This window comes from Lagenorhynchus albirostris, chromosome 8, assembly GCF_949774975.1.
Source record: "Lagenorhynchus albirostris chromosome 8, mLagAlb1.1, whole genome shotgun sequence".
Taxonomy (NCBI): Eukaryota; Metazoa; Chordata; class Mammalia; order Artiodactyla; family Delphinidae; genus Lagenorhynchus; species Lagenorhynchus albirostris.
Genome location: NC_083102.1, coordinates 15,722,040 through 15,741,956, shown reverse-complemented (window position 1 = coordinate 15,741,956; position 19,917 = coordinate 15,722,040). Strand labels below are relative to the sequence as shown.

General features: G+C 38.6%; 1 protein-coding gene across 2 annotated transcripts in view; it reads right to left on the bottom strand.

Annotated features, from left to right (window-relative positions):
* The window catches only part of DGKI (diacylglycerol kinase iota), a 447,808-nt gene that overhangs the window by 161,033 nt on the left and 266,858 nt on the right, over positions 1-19,917 (bottom strand). For both annotated transcript variants that reach the window (XM_060155951.1, XM_060155952.1), the window contains exons 16-19: positions 16,996-17,051; positions 15,783-15,845; positions 11,931-12,004; positions 10,208-10,319 (exon numbers count right to left, since the gene is read on the bottom strand). In XM_060155951.1, coding sequence (XP_060011934.1) covers positions 10,208-10,319; positions 11,931-12,004; positions 15,783-15,845; positions 16,996-17,051 — 305 coding nt within the window. The remainder of the gene's footprint in view (positions 1-10,207; positions 10,320-11,930; positions 12,005-15,782; positions 15,846-16,995; positions 17,052-19,917) is intronic.

Here is a 19,917-nt window from a genome sequence, read left to right as displayed (position 1 = left end):
GACACTATTACCTTTCTTTTATATTTTCTATCATATATAATATATTCACCCTTTGCCTATGCTGGCCACCCAGCATTCACTGATACTCCTTTCTCACCCTTCACAATAAGTCCGTATCAATAACTCTTGAATTCACCAACCCCTTCTATCTTCATCAGCACTGTCTTTCTTCAGGCTTTCGGATCTCCTCATCTCTTCACCTGGACTTTGGTACCAATGTCCTGATTTGCCCGTCTGTCTCCAGAAGTTAAGATTCTGGTCACCTTTCACACTGACATCCAAATAACTTTTCTGAGCAACAAATCTGATCCTGTCTCATGCCATCTGCTGCAACCTCCCCATAACAGTTAAAACAACAAATTATAAAAACCCAACCCTTTCTGCCCTTTATTCACCATTTGTATCATCACTCTGAGCCACCACTAGTAGTTCTCCTGGTTTCCAGGCCCTCTTAGGCTGATCCCTCTAGGGGAGCAGCCACTTGGCCATCTCACCCATAGAGACTCCTGCTTCCTCTGTGAAATTTTCGCTGATCTCCCCAGTTTGTAAATACGGTTCTCCTTTCCATCGTCACACATGCCTTTCTCCCAGAATTTGTGTCAGACTGTTATTGCTCATTTCTTTCTTCATCTCTCCCCACAACATGAACTGTGGGCATTCTGAGGACACAGCTTTTCTACTGGTTCATTTTGTAACCATTTTACCTAGCAGAGTGTCATTTATGGATTCAATAAGTATTTGTGGATTCAACAACTATTCAATAAATATTCATGACTGACATTGAATGAATGAGAGCAGTGAGACATTTTAAATAAGTATTATCTTGAATTTACAAAACTCCTGTTAATTAGAGACCATCAATATTGCCCATATTTTCCATATGTTGCATGGCATTTAATGATCCAGTCTCAAAAGTTACGCAGCATCAATTCCACTGTACTCTATTTGCCAAGTATTTGTAAGCCCACCTAGATTCAAGGGGAGGGTATACAGACGCAAACTCTTCATGGGAGTAGTTCCCAAAATTGGATGCCACTTCCAAACCACAGTCACCATCAAAAGATGCTAGTGAACTAACTTATTATTTTGAAAATGTATATATAAAAGAACCATTTATCCTGCTTCTCTGAAACAAACTGTATAACTAAGTAACAAAACAGTAGGAATAGAAAAAAATTTCTCTTTAGAGACATATTCCAGTTAATAAATGAAGGATAGAAGTAGAATATCACAATTTTGCAAGCACTGATGATTCCTGGATGCAGACATTGATCGTCAAAGACTGTTAACCAGAGACAGAGAGAGAGAGAGAGAGAGAGAGAGAGAGAGAGAGAGAGAGAGAGAGAGAGAGAGAGAGAATGAGACATTACATATCCTGTCTTGGAAGAATAAAACACTACTTACAAAAGAGATCTGGGAAAAAATGCGTCTGATGAATCTATATCCAAATATCAACTTAGCGGAAACAGGGAAGAGAGAAGAACATGTCATTGACACTTTGGGGATGTTATCAGCACAGTACAGGACAAATAGCCTGGTTTCTTTAATAAATAAATGAAGGGAAAGAGAGAGAGAGAGAGAGAGAGAGAGAGAGAGAGAGAGAGAGAGAGATGGGTGGGAACCTACAGAGACTTAAGTGTCATACCAGCCAATCACAGTGAATGCGTTTTATTTGAATCCTGATGAAAACAAACAGAGCATAAGAAAACAAATGACATCTGCAAGACAACTAAAAATTTGAATACTGAGTATTTAGTGATATTCAGAAGCTATTATTTTAATTTTTGAGATAACATTTTGTGATTGTATCCATAAAAGAAAATCTTACCTTTTAAAAAACACATTCAGAAAATTTCATGGGTAAAATGATATAATATCTGGGATTTGCTTCAAAATAATATGAGAGGAGATCATAGCTGGTGACAGAAATAAAACTGTCCATGAACTGATAATTACAGAGGCTAAGGGATGGTGCGTTAGGGTCCAATATACTGCCTGTTTTTACACTGAACTTTTCCCATAACAAGTATTTATTCTTAAAACACACTTTAGGTGGAAGCACGTGCTCGGCTTCCCGAGGCACCCCTTTCCCCTTTGCGAGTAGAGCCTGGGTACAGAATGCCACCAACCTTGCCTGATTTCATCAAACAAGCCTTCTGACAGGTCTCCCATCCTCTAGCTTTCTCCTGGCTTCAGTCCATCTTCTCCAGGATGACCCAGCCGTGTGGCTGACAGGGTCTTGGTGCTCCAGCCAGGTGTCAGGCCTGAGCCTCTGAGGTGGGAGAGCCGAGTTCAGGACACTGGTCCACCAGAGACCTCCCAGCCCCTTGTAATATCAGTTGGCAAGAGCGCTCCCAGAGATCTCGGTCTTAACGCTAAGACCCAGCTCCACTCAATGACCAGCAAGCTCCAGTGCTAGACACCCCATGCCAAACAACTAGCAAGACAGGAACACAACCACACCCATTATCAGAGAGATTGCCTAAAATCACAATAGGTTCACAGACACTGAAAAACACACCACCGGACGCAGTCCTGCCCACCAGAAAGACACGATCCAGCCTCATCCATCAGAACACAGGCACCAGTCCCCTCCACCAGGAAGCCTACACAACCCATTGAACCAACCTTACCCACTGGGAGCAGACACCGGAAACAACAGCAACTACACACCTGCAGTCTGCGAAAAGGAGACCCCAAACACAGTAAGTTAAGCAAAATGAGAAGACACAGAAATACACAGCAGATGAAGGAGCAAGGTAAAAACCCACCAGACCAAAAAAATGAAGAGAAAATAGTCAGTCTACCTGAAAAAGAATTCCGAGTAATGACAGTAAAGATGATCCAAAATCTTGGAAATACAATGGAGAAAATACAAGAAACATTTAACAAGGACCTAGAAGAACTATGGAGCAAACAAACAATGATGATAATCAACACAATAAATGAAATTAAAAATTCTCTAGAAGGAATCAATAGCAGAATAACTGAGACAGAAGAAAGCATAAGTGACGCGGAAGATAAAATAGTGGAAATAACTAACACAGAGCAGAAAAAAGAAAAAAGAATGCAAAGAATTGAGGACAGTCTCAGAGACCTGTGGGACAACATTACATGCACAAACATTCAAATTATAGGGGTCCCAGAAGAAGAAAAAAATAAAGGGACTGCGAAAATATTTTAAGAGATTATAGTTGAAAACTTCCCTAATATGGGAAAGGAAATAGTCAATCAAGTCCAGGAAGCACAGAGAGTCCCATACAGGATAATTCAAAGGAGAAACACACCAAGACATATATTAATCAAACTATCAAAAATTAAATACAAAGAAAAAATATTAAAAGCAGCAAGGGAAAACCAACAAATAACATACAAGGGAATCCCCATAAGGTTAACAGCTGCTCTTCCAGGAGAAATTCTGCAAGCCAGAAGGGTGTGGCAGGACATATTGAAAGTGATGAAAGGGTAAAACCTACAATCAAGATTACTGTACCCAGCAAGGATCTCATTCGGATTTGAGGGAGAAATGAAAATCTTTACAGACAAGCAAAAGCTAAGAGAATTCATCACCACCAAACCAGCTTTTCAACAAATGCTAAAGGAACTTCTCTAGGCAGGAAACACAAGAGAAGGAAAAGAACTAAAAAAAAAAACAAACCCAAAACAATTAAGAAAATGGTAATAGGAACATATGTATTGATAATGACCTTAAATGTAAATGGATTAAATGCTCCAACCAAAAGACACAGACTGGCTGAATGGATACAAAAACAAGACCTGTATATATGCTGCCTACAAGAGACCCACTTCAGACCTAGGAATATGTACAGACTGAAAGTGAGGGGATGGAAAAAGATATTCCATGCAAATTGAAATCAAATAAAGCTGGAGTAGCCAATATCATATCAGACAGAATAGACTTTAAAATAAAGACTATTACAAGAGACAAAGAAGGACACTACATAATGATCAAGGGATCAATCCAAGAAGAAGATATAGCAATTGTAAATATTTATGCACCCAACACAGGAGCACCTTAATACATAAGGCAAATGCTAACAGCCATAAAGGGGGAAATGGACAGTAGTACAATAAGAGTAGGGGACTTTAACACCCCACTTTCACCAATGGACAAATCATCCAAAAAGAAAATAAATAAGGAAACACAAGCTATAAATGACACATTAAACAAGATGGACGTAATTGATATTTAGAGGACATTCCATCCAAAATCAACAGAATACACTTTCTTCTCAAGTGCTCATGGAACATTCTCCAGGATAGTTCATATTTTGGGTCACAAATCAAGCCTTGGTAAATTTAAGAAAATTGAAATCATATCAAGTATCTTTTCTGGCCACAACACTATAAGACTAGATGTCAATTACAGGAAAAAATCTGTAAAAAATACAAACACATGGAGGCTAAACAATACACTACTAAACAACCAAGAGATAACTGAAGAAATCAAAGGGGAAATCAAAAAATACCTAGAAACAAATGGCAGTGAAAACACGATGACCCAAAACCTACGGGATGCAGCAAAAGCAGTTTTAAGAGGGAAGTTTATAGCAATACAATCCTACCTCAAGAAAAAAGAAAAATCTCAAATAAACAACCCAACCTTAAACCTAAAGCAATTAGAGAAAGAACAAAAAAACCCAAAGTTAGCAGAAAGAAAGAAAACATAAAGATCAGATAAGAAATAAATGAAAAAGAAATGAAGGAAATGATAGCAAAGATCAATAAAACTAAAAGCTGGTTCTTTGAGAAGATAAACAAAAGTGATAAACCATTAGCCAGACTCATCAAGAAAAAAAGGGAAAAGACTCAATAGCATTAGAAATGAAAAAGGAGAAGTAACAACTGACTGCTGAAATACAAAGAATCATGAGAGATTACTACACACAACTATATGCCAATAAAATGGACAACCTAGAAGAAATGGACAAATTCTAAGAAAAGCACAACCTTCCGAGACTGAACCAGGAAGAAACAGAAAATATAAACAGACCAATCACAAGCACTGAAATTGAAACTGTGATTAAAATTCTTCCAACAAATAAAAGCCCAGGACCAGATGGCTTCACAGGCGAATTCTATCAAACATTTAGAGAAGAGCTAACACCTATCTTTCTCAAACTCTTCCAAAATACAGCAGAGGGAGGAACACTCCCAAACTCTTTCTACGAGGCCACCATCACCCTGATACCAAAACCAGACAAAGATGTCACAAAAAAAGAAAACTACAGGCCAATATCACGGATGAACACAGATGCAAAAATCCTCAACAAAATATTAGCAAACAGAATCCAACAGCACATTAAAAGGATCATACACCATGATCAAGTGGGGTTTATTCCAGGAATGCAAGGATTCTTCAAGGTACACAAATCAATCAATGTGATACACCATATTAACAAATTGAAGAATAAAAACCATATGATAATCTCAACAGATGCAGAAAAGGCTTTTGACAAAATTCAACACCCATTTATGATAAAAATCCTCCAGAAAGTAGGCATAGAGGGAACTTACCTCAACATTAAAAATGCCATATATGACAAACCCACAGCTAACATCACTCTCAATGGTGAAAAACTGAAACCATTTCCACTAAGATCAGGAACAAGACAAGGTTGCCCACTCTCACCACTACTATTCAATACAGTTCTGGAAGTTTTAGCCACAGCAATAAGAGAAGAAATAAAAGGAATCCAATTCGGAAAAGAAGTAAAGCTGTCACTGTTTGCAGATGACATGATACTATACATAGAGAATCCTAAAGATGCTACCAGAAAACGACTAGAGCTAATCAATGAATCTGGTAAAGTAGCAGGATACAAACGTAATGCATAGAAATCTCTTGCAATTCTATACACTAATGATGAAAAATCGGAAAGAGAAATTAAGGAAACACTCCCATTTACAACTGCAACAAAAAGAATAAAATATGTAGGAATAAACCTACCTAAGGAGACGAAAGACCTGTATACAGAAAACTGTAAGACAGTGACGAAAGAAATTAAAGATGATACAAATAGATGGAGAGATATACCATGTTCTTGGATTGGAAGAATCAACATTGTGAAAATGACAATACTACCCAAAGCAATCTACAGATTCAGTGCAATCTCTATCAAACTACCAATGGCATTTTTCACAGAACTACAACAAAAAATGTCACAATTTGTATGGAAACAAAAAAGACCCCAAATAGCCAAAGCAATCTTGAGAAAGAAAAATGAGCTGGAGGAATCAGGCTCCTTGACTTCAGACTATACTACAAAGCTACAGTAATCAAGACAGTATGGTACTGGCACAAAAACAGAAATACAGATCAATGGAACAGGATAGAAAGCCCAGAGATAAACCCACGCACATATGGTCACCTTAACTTTGATAAAGGAGGCAATAATATACAATGGTGAAAGGACAGCCTCTTCAATAACTGGTGCTGGGAAAACTGGACAGCTACATGTAAAAGAATGAAATTCGAACACTCCCTAACACCATACACAAGAATAAACTCAAAATGGATTAAAGGCCTAAATGTAAGGCCAGACACTATCAAACTCTTAGAGAAAAACATAGGCAGAACACTCTAAGACATAAATCACAGCAAGATCCTTTTTGACCCACCTGCTAGAGAAAGGTAAATAAAAACAAAAATAAATAAATGGGACCTAATGAAACTTCAAAGCTTTTGCACCGCAAAGGAAACCATAAACAAGATGAAAAGACAACCCTCAGAATGGGAGAAAATATTTGCAAACGGAGCAACTGACAAAGGATTAGCCTCCAAAATATACAAGCAGTTTATGCAGCTCAATATCAAAAAAACAAATAATCCAATCCAAAAATAGGCAGATGATCTAAACAGACATTTCTGCAAAGAAGATATACAGATTGCCAACAGACACATGAAAAGATGCTCTGCATCACTAATCATTAGAGAAACGCAAATCAAAACTACAGTGAGGTATCACCTCACACCAGTCCGAATGGCCATCATCAAAAAATCTACAAACAATAAATGCTGGAGAGGGTGTGGAGAAAAGGTAACCCTCTTGCACTGTTGGTGGGGATGTAAAGTGATACAGCCACTATGGAGAACAACATGGAGGTTCCTTAAAAAACTAAAAGTCGAACTACTATATGATCCAGCAATCCCACTACTGGGCATATACCCTGAGAAAACCATAATTCAAAAAGGGTCATGTACCACAATGTTCATTGCAGCACTATTTACAATAGCCAGGACATGGAATCAACCTAAGTGTCCATTGACAGATGAATAGATAAAGAAGATGTGGCACATATATACAATGAAATATTAGTCATTAAAAATGAAATTGAGTTATTTGTAGTGAGACGGATGGACCTAGAGTCAGTCATATGAGTGAAGTCAGTCAGAAAGAGAAAAACAAATATCATATGCTAACACATATATATGGACTGTAAAAAAATATATGGTTCTGATGAACCCAGGGGCAGGACAGTAATAAAAACGCAGATGTAGAGAATGGACTTGAGGACACGGGGAGGGGGACGGGTAAGCTGGTACAAAGTGAGAGAGTGGCATGGACATATATACACTACCAAATGTAAAACAGATAGTTAGTGGGAAGCAGCCGCATAGCACAGGGAGATCAGCTCGGTGCTTTGTGACCACCTAGAGGGGTGAGATAGGAAGACGCAAGAGGGAAGGGATATGGGGATATATGTATACGTATAGCTGATTCACTTTTTGATCCAGCAGAAACTAACACACCATTGTAAAGCAATTATACTCCAATAAAGACGTTATAAAATTTTTTTAAATAAAAAAAAACACACTTTACTAATTCCTCAAAGTCAAAACTCCTAGATAAATTCTATAATGCACTTTGTGATGTCACTCCTGTCTTCCTCTCCAGCATCACCTACATCACTCTCACTTCACCTACCTTTATGCTACATAAGACTAACTGTAGTCTCCACAGAGGACTATGGTCTCTAATACTACCAAGTGTATGTAAATTTCCCTTTTTCCAGAATGCCAAGTCCATTCTTCTTCTCCTGGCAAAATTCATTCATCCTGTCACATTTACTTGTTGACAATTACAGGTATCAGGCTCGCTGCTGTGTACCAGAGATACACTGGAGTGATGGATACCGACCATCTGCCACTCCCACCCAGCACTCCACCCCTTCCCTGCGCTCCTTTTTGTCTGTGAAACTGACCCATTTAGACTGTATTAATGGCCCCCTTGTCCTCCGGCTTCCATTAGACTTCTCCAGAGGGAGACAATGGCAGAAGATCTGGAGGGCAAGAATTGTATTGATGTCCCTGACCCTCTCCCTGCCAGGCTGGCACAGGATGGCTGCTTTCACTTAGCAAATACTACTCCTAACAGGTGGTCTTTCCCAAATAGTTCTCTTTCTGGTACAACTGACTGCTTCCCTGCCTTTGCACCTTTAGCTCAGGAATACAACACCATCCATTGTTGCTTCTCATAAACCTAGTGCACTATTTGTAAAGAGTCCCTCCATTAAACTCACCTCTAATTACCCAGTTTCACTCTGCCATATCCTTCTTGTTCAGACTTTAATTATATAATTGTAAGCAGAAACAACCCAAACCAAAAAAAGACTGTAAAGAGAACCTGACACACATACAGACTGAGAAGTTATAGAAGATGAAGGGGTAAAGAACATTTGAGAGAGAGGCAGCATATGCAGTGTCCCTGTGGTACAAAAGAAGCAAGGGATGTCCAAAGCGATACTTGACTTGACAGGCAACGAGCTAGAAAACAAAGAGGGCAGTGGGAAAGGATGGAGAATCAGAGAGAAACTCAATTTTGTGATAAAGATTTAGATTTTGATCTTGAGAGCAATGGGAAAGTGTCTTAATATTCTACCTGCCCTCCCAGGCCTAGGTAAGGGATCATCTTCTCTTAGACATTCCCTGACAGCCTTCTACCACGCAGCCAGGACTAGGAAGCTCTCACACACGGTAAACATTCAATACACGGTCACTGGATTAGTGAATAAATGAATGAGTAAAACACATGTGGCCAGGTTTGTCTTGGGAACCTCCAAGAATTCTCCCTGGCACAAACCCTACCTGGACTTATTCCTATTTTCTCTTGGCCGAGTCTTTACCTATAGTTAGCATAAAGACGTTTGGAGAGAAAGAGCTAGATATGAGCTACAACTCTGGAAATTAGATCAATCCTAGAGCAATCGTTTACACCTAACGGCCATTTCATTGTAGACATGGCACATGTAACAAGCAACATCACCGTCTCAGGCGATGGACATTCTTGCCATAATCACAATAGGGTATTCTGTTAAGCCTCACTAATTCGAGGTGATGGAGGAAAAGTCATTTGGAATCCACAAGATGAGTGAAAAAGAGTTGTTTTGGGTTGTTCAGGACAAGAAATACAACCTTCTTGCCTTGAGGCATAAGGTATGGCGCAAACCAAGTGCAAGTAGAAGTTTTATTTTAATTTGCTTTACAAACTGATAGTGTGGCCTGATTTACACCGGATACAATGATAAGCAAACTTTTTAATTGGTTTCCTCATCATTCAACAATAAGTTGAAACACATGGCTAAAACCTGCTTGAAACTGACCTTATCCTATACGTTTACTTTTTCAATGCCAGCAAACAAAATTAAAATGCAAGGTGATCTCGATACTGTGCAACTGAATATTCATTAACGTCACAACAATGATGTTTTTCTATATTCGGGCATTTTGTGATAAGGGAGACGCCCATCTTATGCTTAAGCAGGCAAGATGGAGATGAATGCAAATGACCACTTTCCTTATTATCTAAGCACTCAAGTACTCAGCAAACCAGAAAAGTATCAAACGGCAAGGTTTCTGCATCAATGCTAGGATATGTCTGTGGCATAATGTTTTTTAATTAGCATGAAAACTTTCCACTTCATTCTGGTAGAAAATTCATCAGGATAATTAACACATAATATTCATTTATCTTTGAAGTTTAAACAAAAGATATGCATCAATTTTTTTTAGTGACGTGAAGAATTACTTTTTGTTTCTGTCTTCCCCTGGCAACTCTACATTGCATAAAGTGCGTGAGTTGACAAGCCAGGAAAGAACATTATACCAAGGTCCTATAAAATGAATAGTAAAGTCTAACTCTGACTAAAGCACATTACACTTCAATAACACAGATGCATTGCCCACCAGAGAGGCCATGGTGAATCCAATGACTTCAATATAACCATCGTCATGACGCTGAGGTTCAAAGTCATGGTGATCTCCTGGGTTCCCCCAAGGCATTGTGCCAGCACAATATCTGCAAGAGCAGAGAAGAGCCAGAATGAAATCTGCTCCAGTCCTCCCATGATTGTCATTGGGGATCAGTTCATAGTTCGACCCGATGTTTATTTCACGCATCTTTCTACTCTTGGTTCACACCTCCCAATGAAAAAGAAAATGAACGTATCACCTCCGAGTATCAATGTATGAAAATGGGGCAAAATTTTACAACAAAAGCATCCCGTGGAGCCCAGCTTTCTCCTCATTATTTATCAACATGTCTCACTCTGTAATTCACAAATGCTTACTTTCTATCACACACCATGAGTTATCAATAGGTGGTTTCAGAACTTGGTCTTGGAGGGAGACATATACATGCCCATAGGAAAGGGAAATGGAACGGAGGTGGGTAAGCATCAATAATATACACAGAAAGAAGGCAATAAGTACCCCAGGACGAAGGAAAGGTAACTGAAGCGGACAGAAGGAGTGAAAAACGGATGAGACAAAGATGTGAGATTAGAAAGGGAAGGGGAAATCAAGGAAGTTAAAAAGTGGAGGAAGCAGACGCAACAGGGAAGACATATGGGAACATATGTTTATGTATGACTGATTCACTTTGTTATAAAGCAGAAACTAACACACCATTGTAAAGCAATTATACCCCAATAAAGATGTAAAAAAAAAATAAATAAATAAATTAAAAAATGAAAAAAAAAAAAGTGGAGGAAGCAAAATCCAGAGGGGGGATGGGGGAGGAGCAAGAAGAAAAAGAGAAGAGCATTGTTATTGCTAATCAACAATGTTTCCTGAGAATCTACTAGGCCTTCTACTTCGACAGCTAAAATGAAAATACTTCCGGAACAGGATGTAAGGGGCTACGTTGAGCACTGCCAAAAGTAATCAGGAGACATATTTTCCTAGCCATGGATTTACTCACAATTCTCGTTTCAACTAAATTCAGTCTAAACAGAACTTGCTCATGGATTTTTGTGTCTGAGTTGTCTGGTTTGCAAATAACAAAGGGTCATAGATCCAACCCCTTTCAAAATCTTGGCTTCGGAGCCTAGAATCTAATTTGATGTCACTGAGATACATGCTTATTTTGAGACTAGTTAATCTTAAATATCCCTTTCTCCTGAGGTATATAATAGCACCACAGAGAGCTGACATCCTGGCTAGAAAATGCTCCTCTAATTGATCCTATTTTTTCAAAGTAATCATCTGGCAATTATTCTGAATGAATTCCATGCTGAAATCAGGCTGGATGGTTGCCTAATAGCTTTTGGGAAACTGAGAACAGGGATTTGTTCAAGTCTATCATTCCTGGGTGAGGGGTGAGGGGATGGAAGGCGTCAGTAATTGAGAATTACATTAAAATGTTCCAGTCCAGAGGGCTGCCTGGGCTTCTTAAGGGTGGGTAAGTATAGACCATGCGTGCCGTATCACATAAACACAAAAGTACCACAGAGAACACTAAACAAACCAAGTAGGAGAACAAAATTATCAGACTCGAAAACCCTTAATAAGCCATTAAAATAACTGTTTTTCATTGTTTGTACCTGGAAATTTTCTATAATGAAAGCAGAAAACCTTAAGTCAAATGGAGTTCACATCAAACCAAGGAAACAATATGAACAGAGCTTACCTGGGTATATTTAAAAATACTATACACTGGAACTTCAGTTCCTGAATCTTTGGGGTGAGATCTGTTCCATCACACTGCAACAATCAAAGCAAAAAAGCAAGGATTCTGAAGTAGGCTCAAGTCTAAAAGACAACTAGGGTGACAACAGCATGTACCATGGTCTTCCCCTTGTCCCTGTCTCTGCTGAAGTGGATGCCCATTACTATGATTGAAACTTTATTCTGATTATAACTTTCCCAGACCCAGGGTTCTGGGCTTGGATTTGTTTTGATTGAATGTAAAAACAAAGCTGCAATTTGACCAGAATGATTTTTCTCTGGTCTCACAATCAAAGGAACGATCATCACTCTTAACCTTGGATTATTATTGGATAGCATAAATTGGCTTGTAGTATCAACATTAGAAAATTTATAAACATCTAAAAGAATAAAAAGGATGAATCCTCAAGTTGAGGCAGTAGCAATCTCTACCAAAGTCATCTGATTCAAACAATAGTCGTGAAGGTGACCATTTATTTTATTTGCTTTCTGAGATAATTTTTATTTTGAAAATATTCGACATAATATTTTGAACGCTGTTTAAAAGGAATATACCCTGCATGCTTTTTTAAAAGTATCTGTTATAAATTAGTGTTAGCAATCACTAATTAGTGATTTGCTCTTATCAATTTAATCTCTTACAGACTGTGACTGGTCTTCTGAGATAAACCGCTTTATTGAACCTGGCCGTGACCCTGGGTTTCGAGAGCCTCAGGGTGGCTTGGCCTCAACACCTCTGTGTGTGTGGCTTCCCTCACCAGTTAGTACTTTCCTCAAGAGCATCATCTGACTAATCAAAGAAAGGGGTTTCGTTTCCCTTTCCCATTTCCCACTGGTGACAAATGCCAAAAGAGGAACAGTCTAGTCATGACTGTAGGCCTCTCAATGTCAAAGGTATAAAGCCTGCTTTTATATTTGCTCTCCTCACACCCTCATCACAGAATTTCCCCCACTGTCTTCTCTGCTGAAGAGAAGCATTCCTAAGCTCCCTGCTAATTTCTAAGGATGGCTTCAGAGGGAGTTTCAATCCAATGACTCTGCTAGTGGTCAAGGTTGTCTCATTCTCCTCCCAGCTGATCTTAACACAGCCTAATTTTTTTTTCATGAGCATTCTCAAAAATTGTTCCTGGGAAATCTTACAATCCTAAATAAACAAAGTATTTTCAAACGTTTTTTAGATAGGAATCAAATTCTGGACATTGACTGAAGGTGTTTTTACAACACTCTCAGATACTTAAATAAACATGAGGTCTCCCAATTTAAGGACTTGAAATGAGTTGATAGATGGCTCTACCAGTGAAGAAAAAATGTAGACATCTTAAATGATCAAAATTGAGTGTTGAAAGCAACTGAACTTTTTAAAAATAGCATGTGATACATTAAAAGCATGCAAAGCAGTATTGTTGCATTACAGAAAAAAATTATACTTAATATTATTGTACTTAGAACAGAAGTCATTTTCTAAAAAAATTTTCTACTTTCTCCTCCTGAAAAACTCATCAGCGATTCTGGAAACTCATCGAATTCTGTGAGGATGGGCACCTTACAATGTATTGAGTTTTACAAAATTTTCTTATATATTATTGCATTTAAACTTTACAACTCTTTAGAGCGGCCGTTTTCAACTCTTTCCCTACTTCAAACACACAAAGGAAAATATGTGCACACAAAATATCTTCCTGTGTACAAGCTCACACACTGATGCATCTAAACAAGAAGAAGAACATGTGTGAAGCAGAACAAAATAATGCTGTATGTAGGTTTTCATTACTGTCCTCTGCGTGTGTGTGTGTGTGTGTGTGTGTGTGTGTGTGTAGTATTCATGTGAGAGATTATTAACTATTACCTTGGAAATACTGACTTCACCCTGTGGCAAAGATAAGATGGTCTGCTGTTATGTGTACATCTAATTGCTCTAACCCCCCATCCTTTTCATCTCACACTCAGGAAACATACAATGATGTCGTTGTAGAAATATCCTTGTGTCACAGCACAATGGTCAGTAACTGTTGCTTCAAATGCATATGTTGTTATGCCTGCTTTACAGATGAGGAGAGAGAACTCTTCTGAAAGGTTGAATGCTTCCCCCAAAGTCATATACCTCATAAAGATAGACCTAGGACTGAATCAGAATTGTTCAGACTTAGTTTCTATTGTTTTTTTTTCTCTTCATAAAAAAAAGAGATGATTACGTAGACCAATCCACCTGGAATGTTACATGTACAGGCTGATATCAAATCTTTTCTAGTTATTTGACTGCCACCTTGGCCTCTCTACAAGCTTCTTTTAATCCCTGATACACAGCCAACCATGCCTGAGATATTTCTCATCAGGAGGACTGCCAGATGTGGGAGAAAAGCTTTCTAGTGGTGAGGCGGCATAGAGCTTAATTTCCATCCAGCTGAGTTAAACAGTGGACAGCATTACCATTCCATATGGCCACTGCCCTCCGCTCAGTGGCTCTCCCGGCAGGTGCTGCAATGTTCCTAATAATGTGAAAAATACTGCAAGAGGAGGGAAGGTTTATTTTTGGCTTGGTTGAAGGCAGCCAAAGAAGAAACAGGGGAAGTTTGAGGCAAGGTTGCTGCTACTTAACTAACCATCATTTTATCAAAATCAAGATCTTCGCAGTTCAATGGACCATGTGTCTTTCTTGTATCTAGCTTTAAAAAGGCAATATTTCAGTTTTCAAAAGTTGCTACTGCTATAGGATGCTTGCTTTTCGTTGGTATTTCATGAGAACTGAAACATCTGAAAGTGGTGCCCAGGGTGATTAGTGGTAAACTCTGTTTCAACTGATTTAGGAGATTCATGTCTCCTACAGGCTTTATTGGTGACAACGAATTTGAATTTGTATCCTCTCAGCCTCCTCTATATTCCTCTATAAATCCATTAGTTTAAGGTCATATATGTGTCTCTATTTACATGTATACCTTTTGTCCTGTCCCCTCCTGTCACAAATGCTATTCTTTCTATTCCACGATAAATTCAAGCATTGCTACATTCCCATTCCTTCTTTCCCATCTATATATTTTTCTCTATCTTCCATGTTTCTCTTTCCTTATACAGGTATGTGCAGCAAAGTCATGTTCATTCCCTCTTTTAACTTGTTTGCTATAAGGAAACACTTCGTCTTTCTTAATAATCAATGATATGCTATTTTTAAATATATCTCTTAGAGAAAAAATGACCTCCCATCTCCCTTGCCTCCAAGATGAGTATCCCTAAAACCTGGGATAGAGACCCAGAGGGAAATAGCACCAAAAAAAAAAAAAAATCTCTTAAGTGCTGAAGGATCTTGAGCAGGCTGGAGAGCGAGTGACCACAAAATAATGAAATCAAATATTTTTCTAAGACGGAGACTCTTCAGATAGGCTGGGAATAAAGATACTTGTTCGGTGAGCATCTATTTCTACCTTAATAGCCAGCTCAACTTCATTCCTTTGATGACTTCCCCGACTGCACCATGGGCAGTTTTCATTTCTCCCTTTGTGCCACCAGTATACTATATAAGTAATCCAATAACAACATCGATTATATTGTTCTGCCCAGAGTTATGTGCCCTCCCCATGACTCAACTGTGAGTTTCTTCAGTGGTGAAGCCAGTCATCTTATTTAACTTCATCCTCAGCAACTAAGACAGCGCCTGACACATAACTAAATGCTCATAAATGTCGGTTGAACAAACTACACTCAATTCAGTTAAAGTTCTATGCAGCCCACTGATTAAGTATATAAACTGGTATTTGGGGTTCATGTTAGGGGGCATGCTTTTTACATTTAACTGAAACGAGTCAACACATTCAATACTTACGACAACTTTAACATGCTTGGATAAATCTCTAGAGCTTCTCTGTAGGAAATCAGAGAAAGCTGCCTATACAAGGAAAGAAAGAAAGAAAAAAATCTTCATTGCATGGTTATGCCAAATCCTTACTTCTGTGAGATAGATAGGTCCTAGTGATTCTAAGTTATGCAAAAATATAAGACAAGTTCTCCTTTTGCTGAATCTACAGTAAACTAGTGCAGAGGCTAAGTTGAATTCTCTGTTTTCAAAATGTAACCTATAGGGGCTTCCCTGGTGGCGCAGTGGTTGAGAGTCCGCCTGCCGATGCAGGGGACATGGGTTCGTGCCCCGGTCCGGGAAGATCCCACATGCTGCGGAGCGGCTGGGCCCGTGAGCTATGGCCGCTAAGCCTGCGCGTCCAGAGCCTGTGCTCCGCAGCGAGAGAAGCCACAGCAGTGAGAGGCCCGCGTACCGCAAAAAAAAAAAAAAAAAAAGTAACCTATAATAAAATTTAAGATCACAGTAGGAGAGTGAAAATGTAGGTAATTTCAAGGGTCAGTTTGGAGATCTGACTACCTTTCCTGATCTTCCTATTTGTCCATTAGATGCTGATATAATCTTTAACTTGCCACTGAGAATGTCTTATTTCACCCCGTTTTACTTCAATTCCCTCTATCCAGTGGTAAAATTTAAGCCACTCTTTTTAAAATCAATATTTTAGAGGCCCCTTTTTCTTCTTTCCAGCCATTCATGCCCAAGGATGTCCCTGAGTAGGAGGAGAAGGAAAAAGAAGGGGGTCCCTTTAATCTCATCTATGCTTCCATGAAAAACTTCCCATATTCTGTCAATTTCTCATCCAAATGTCAGTTCATACGTGCCCCTATGAAAACTACATTCTAACCCAAGACATGCCATACATCCTTCAGTCTACCTAATTTCCTCATTCTCTAGATTGGCTTTGATGTTTGCTTTTCACACCACTCCTTGAATACCATCCCCTCAGTACAACTTTCAGGGCTTTTAAGTTCAAAGATGATGAACTCTCTGACAACTAACTTAAGAAATACATACTTACTTTCATTCTTAAACCAAGACATTAAACATTAACCATATATAGACACACATGTAAACATCTGAGATGTGTGTGTAATTATTAGCAGAGTATAGTTAGCATCTTTATTATCATGAGTGAATTAGTATAAATAATGTGTAATCATCAAAAAATGAAATATATACTTACCCCTGCATAGAACATTTTATTTCGAAAACGACTGTTGAATTTCTCTGGATTTGCTTCTGTAAAAGGGAAAAGGTAGTTTTGTTATAGAGACCTGATTAAAGGTAGTGAGTTAGATTAGCACCCCTACTTCTTCCCTCTCCCTCCCCATCCCAAGGACCCAACAGCTTCATCATCATCTTTCCCTTAGTTACAGGCAGTTGGCACAGGTGTCCAGTGCTGCAAAGTGTAGCCCCAAACTGGCATCAGCGGCAGCATCAACTGGGAGCCTGCTAGATATGCAAATTCTTAGGCTCTACCCTGAACCTGCTGAATTAGAACGTCTGGGGGCTGGGGTCTAGGAATCTGCTTTAACAAGTTCTCCAGGTGATTCACACGCACATTGAGGGCTGAAACACTCTAGACTCTATTCAAAATAGAGGGCTGGCAGGGATACAGTGCAGGGGTGATAGAAGAAAGAGGGAGGGGGAGGGTCAATTATTTGCTTTGACCTCCATAGGACATGGTTTCCATAAACTATCTATGCAGTTTCAAATTTAATTAAATATGGGGAATTTGGATAATAATTAATAGAGAATTTGCTTTCATATTTTGCAAAAACTCCTAACTACCATCTGTACTGTTGTCTGTGACAGGCCTTGAAACATCATTTGATTTAGTGAAGTTATATAAATATATATATAGATAGATAGATAGATAGATAGATACTGATGACCTGCAGAATGGACCCAGGGCATAGGACAACAAAAGCTCTGACTGAAATGGTTTAATTTTGAGTTTGTTCCTGAACGTTATATAGGTTGAGGACCATAAAACGATTAGACGAGAATTTGCATTGGAAAATGTTCACATGAATTCAACGGATTAAAAAATCCCCAAATGAAATGCTATTTCCTTACATTCTTTCTAATAAAATTCCAAGAGATTCCAAAGGAACCCACTGTAAATATTTGCTTTCTGCTCTTTTGTCCCATATGATCATTAATCCCTTCTTAGGGGTAGGTCTTTCTCCAAGTCATTTCTCATCAGACAGCTGGCTGACTAGCTGGAAGTCTCCAAATCCCAAACCTATTTTTGAATGGTAAGCGTGACACCAGATGGCAAAGGTCATGGAGACCAAAATTCTACCTACATCGTCCACCTTCTGGACTCCATGATTTACATCCTTCACGTATGAAAAACACATTCACTCCCTCCCAGGTCCCTAAAGGTCTCATCTCAATTATAGCATCAACTCAAAATCCAAAAATCTCATCTAAATCTCATTAGCTCATACTTCCCAAATCTCATCATCTAAATGATTTCACTCTGGATGTAATCCATTTATAATGATGATCAGACCCTGGCTATAATCCATTCCAATAGTTTAATATATTAATCCCATCTTTGTATACAACACAATAACATATGTGCCATTAGAATGGAATCCTAAAGCCTACTTTTGTCTGAAATTGGTCTTGCCTATTAGGGAGTAAATATAAGTTCAACACTATGTTTATAAAAATCAGTAAGTGATCTGAACCTCACATAACACACATCTTCCAAATTCTCTGCATTGGATATCTACTCAATCTTAAGACTTCAGTTATGTATATATAAATGACTCTAAAATCTATGCCCACAGTACAGTGCCACCTTCAATTCAAATTGTATATATTATAAAAATCTTTCCTTCCAATGTCATGTCCCATTAAGGACAAATATTTTTATCAACATTATCTTCATGTTTCTAACACCATTGCAAAAATTTTACACTATGTATTAGTTGGTCACCTAACCCATATCTTTATCACAAACTCATTTTCCTTCCTGTCTGAAATGCCCTTGCCCACTTTACTTCTCGTCTACAACAAACTCCTTCTTTATTTCCTACTATACTCCCTCCTACCCTTTCTGGAAACTTTCCCCTGATACCTTTGTCCTGCCAACAGTCCCTACCAAACTCCCACATTATACACTGTCTGAACAACTAATCTTACCCTTACTTTATATTCCCTTCTACTTTTATTTATTTTTTATATACAGGCCCATCCTCCAATTAAACATTCCGTTCCTGTAACAAACATTGAGACAGCCACTGGACTTGGCACAAGGAATATAAAAGTAAAGACATGGTCTTTTGCCCTCATGTTGTTTAGAGTGGGGGAGACAGGTCTGAAAATGAAAAATAAAATGTCCTTTTGTATATGCCATAGAAAGATGTCTCTGTAAGACAAAGTAAGAGGCACACATAAAGGGAATGATCAGAAAAGTGTTCCAGAGGCAAGTACACTTGAGTCTTGAATGATGAGTAGATGCCACGTTGAGGTTCAAGATGGAAAAGAAGGTTACAGAGAACCTCGGACAGTGAGAGTTTCTCAAGGGCAGACTGTGCCTAAGTCTTATTACCTGGGCAAGAGCCTGGCAGTGTGTCCTTGGCAGTGATGGTGATGATGAAATTTGGTAAGCCACTGAAAATAACACCTTTTTAAAGAAATCTGTCAGTTCTCTATATGAATCATGAAACATTCATAATCCTTTGAAACATGCTGATCTGCATGTCTCTGTATATTCGGTGAAAATAGCAAATCCTAAATCAGATTTAAAAACTGCTTCCTCTAGAGTCATAGTTGTATTTCCTTGACCTTGTAGCAGAGGCTCAAATCCTCTGAATAAGAAGTAACTTCAATGAGGCAGTACAACTTTAGCAGACAATCTCAGACTAAAAGTTTGATGTGTTTAATATCCTTCATGTCCCCCCCAAAATGACAGTCTAATTCACGCAGCTGGCAAAGCGAGACCTTGCTTTGCTACCTGATAACGATAATCATCGTTAACATGCCTATATGTTAATGGATTGGAATATTTTCAATGTACTTCCTCAAGCACTGTCATAATGCAGTAGTGATTAAAGCACTGGGCAAGACTCCAACTGACAATTAAATG